Raw genomic sequence first — 2,471 nt, 5'->3', positions numbered from 1 at the left:
GAAGGAAAGTTAAATGAAATTGATGTCCCCCTAGAATAAACCTTAAATCTGCTCGTCTTGCAATGTTGAAGACACTCTGCTCCTCTGATCCTCCACAGCATTGTTTTTCAACTTCATAAATATTTTGAATCGCTTAAAGAAAAGAAAGATTATGGGAACGGTCTTACCCGTCTCCTCCAATGTCGAGGACAGCGCCAAATATTGACAACGTAACGATGAATTTCCTCTGCTTTCATGTTAATAAAGTGAAATTATACGCACTGTTTATGCCCATAGTTGTAAGTTTCAGCTCTTATAGAATATGATAGATCAGATCCCAGTTTTTATAGTCCATGTCACTTATAGAGACCTTGCACATATATATACAAGGGTTGTTCCGAAATTAATGCCTCATTTTTTCATGGAAACTGATGGAGATAGATAAATAACAACAGCACAGCAAAACAGAGCAATGTTTCAGCTACACTCTGTCATTTTCTACATAGTTCCCACCATTCATTATGCATTTTTGAAAACGATGAACCAGAACCTGCATGCCGCGTTTGTGAAAACTGCTGAGGCTAACCACTTCCTTACAGCTTTGACAACAGCTTCCGAGTCTTGAAAATGTTCGCCACGTAGTCAATCTTTCAGACGCCCAAAGAGATGGAAGTCTGAAGGGGCTAAATCCGGACTGTACGGGGATGTGGTAAGACAGTTTAGCCAACTTCTGCAATGAGTTGTGTCGTCTCTAAACTGGTGTGGGGCCTTGCGTTATCATGTTGCAGGTAAAAATTGGTCTTCTCTGGTCTTACCCTCGAAATTCGGGTAGTCAGTGTCGGAAGTTTCAGCTTAGTCAGTGTCGCCTTGTAGCACGCTGAATTCGCAGTTTCTCCAGGCTCCAGGGCATCCAAAAGAATCACACCCTGGCTATCCCAGAAGATTGTGAACATCACTTTGCCTGCAGAGGGCTGTGTCTTGAAAATCTTCTTTGAGCGAGAATTTGCATTTCGCCATTCCATGGACTGTCTTTTGGATTTCGGCTTGTAGTGATGACACCACGTCTCATCTTCAGTGACGATGCTATCCAGAAAATTGTCACGTTCATTTTCGTAGTGGACCAGCAGGTCCCGAAAAATTTCCATTCGCTGAGTTTTGTGATCTTCTGTAAGCATGCACGGCACCCATCTCGCACAGACTTTGCGATAACGAAGACATTACAGCCGACATTAAGCTTTGTACACAATTCTCTGGTCGTTATCCGGCGATCAGAACGGATGAGTTGATCAAGACGCTCTTCATTGCGAGGGATGACAGCTGTTCAGGGTCGACAGGGCCGTGGCTTATCATGAGCATCCTTTTCACCACCTTGAAAGTGCCGTACTCTTCGCCTCACATTGTACCATCTCCATAAACCTTTATCAAGCGTCAATGGATTTCTATCGGCGCAGTTCCTTCAGCAGTGAGAAATTCAATCACACATAGTTGTTTTATACGCACGTAAATATCAGGCTCGCACCAACAACGGGACCAGCTGCAAATAAAAATGTAAAGTTCAAGCATTAGCACTACACCAACGACATACAAAGTCAAGAGAAAAAAACAGGAGGCATTAATTTCGGAATGACCCTCGTATATATATATATATTCACCTTATTACTGTAAATATGAGTGATAACTAACAAAGAATACATGTTTTTGTCACCTAAATGTTTTATCGTGAAGAGTACAGCAAGTGTTAAAATTTGTAAACTCAATAGTAGAAAACAAATTATACACTGAGTACATAGTTAATAAAATCTCATTCAGAACACTAACTTACGGAATAGGAAAAATAAACCTGTTGTTTACAAATAATCCAAAGCACTCACTTAGTATTTTTTACTACTAGACAAATACAGCCCAACATGTTAGGACAAAAGACGACAACACACTTCAGGAAGTATCAATCTCGGCACGTTGATTAAACTACCAACTCCTTAAGGCGCCCGGCCATTGAGAGCATCCTACCCTTCTCTAAGACTCCTGGCCATTGAGTTCCTTTTCCTCTCTAAGACGCACGGTCATTGAGAGTCACGTAACCAACACACCCTAAGACATCTGGTCATTGAGTTTCTTTCATTTAACCAACATAATTAGAGTACTTTACTTATTGTAGCATAGGGTATTCAAGAGGAAACATTTTACAATATAAAGGTAATGTGAAATTCCAATCTCCCGTGCACCGTATTTTCCTCTACCCTACAGAGAAAGCTTTACAATATTTTAACATTAAGGAAACTAATCCTGATGATTAGAACTAATTTAGTGCTTTTATTTTATTTCAATTTTACTATATATTACTCTACTTTTATATATTTTATAACCATACTTATGTACGGAGTTAAACACTTAATTTTATACTTTATACCGCTATTGGATACAAATATATAATTTATCTTGTGTATTTAATTACTACAGTGTACTGCTGAACTTGGATAACGCTTCTCTTC

The 2,471-nt window shown here is 39.4% G+C and overlaps 1 protein-coding gene across 1 annotated transcript; it reads right to left on the bottom strand.

The window, feature by feature from the left end:
• Nucleotides 1-698: 698 nt before the first annotated feature.
• On the bottom strand, nt 699-1,154 carry LOC145661502 (histone-lysine N-methyltransferase SETMAR-like). The gene has a single exon (XM_081726818.1). The coding sequence runs from the start codon at nt 1,152-1,154 to the stop codon at nt 699-701; it is 456 nt and encodes a 151-aa protein (XP_081582944.1).
• Between the last annotated feature and the right edge of the window lie 1,317 nt (nt 1,155-2,471).

This window comes from Thermobia domestica, chromosome 10 (genome assembly GCF_964235325.1).
Source record: "Thermobia domestica chromosome 10, izTheDome1.hap1.1, whole genome shotgun sequence".
NCBI classification, from domain to species: domain Eukaryota; kingdom Metazoa; phylum Arthropoda; class Insecta; order Zygentoma; family Lepismatidae; genus Thermobia; species Thermobia domestica.
This window is presented reverse-complemented; position numbering and strand designations above follow the sequence as displayed.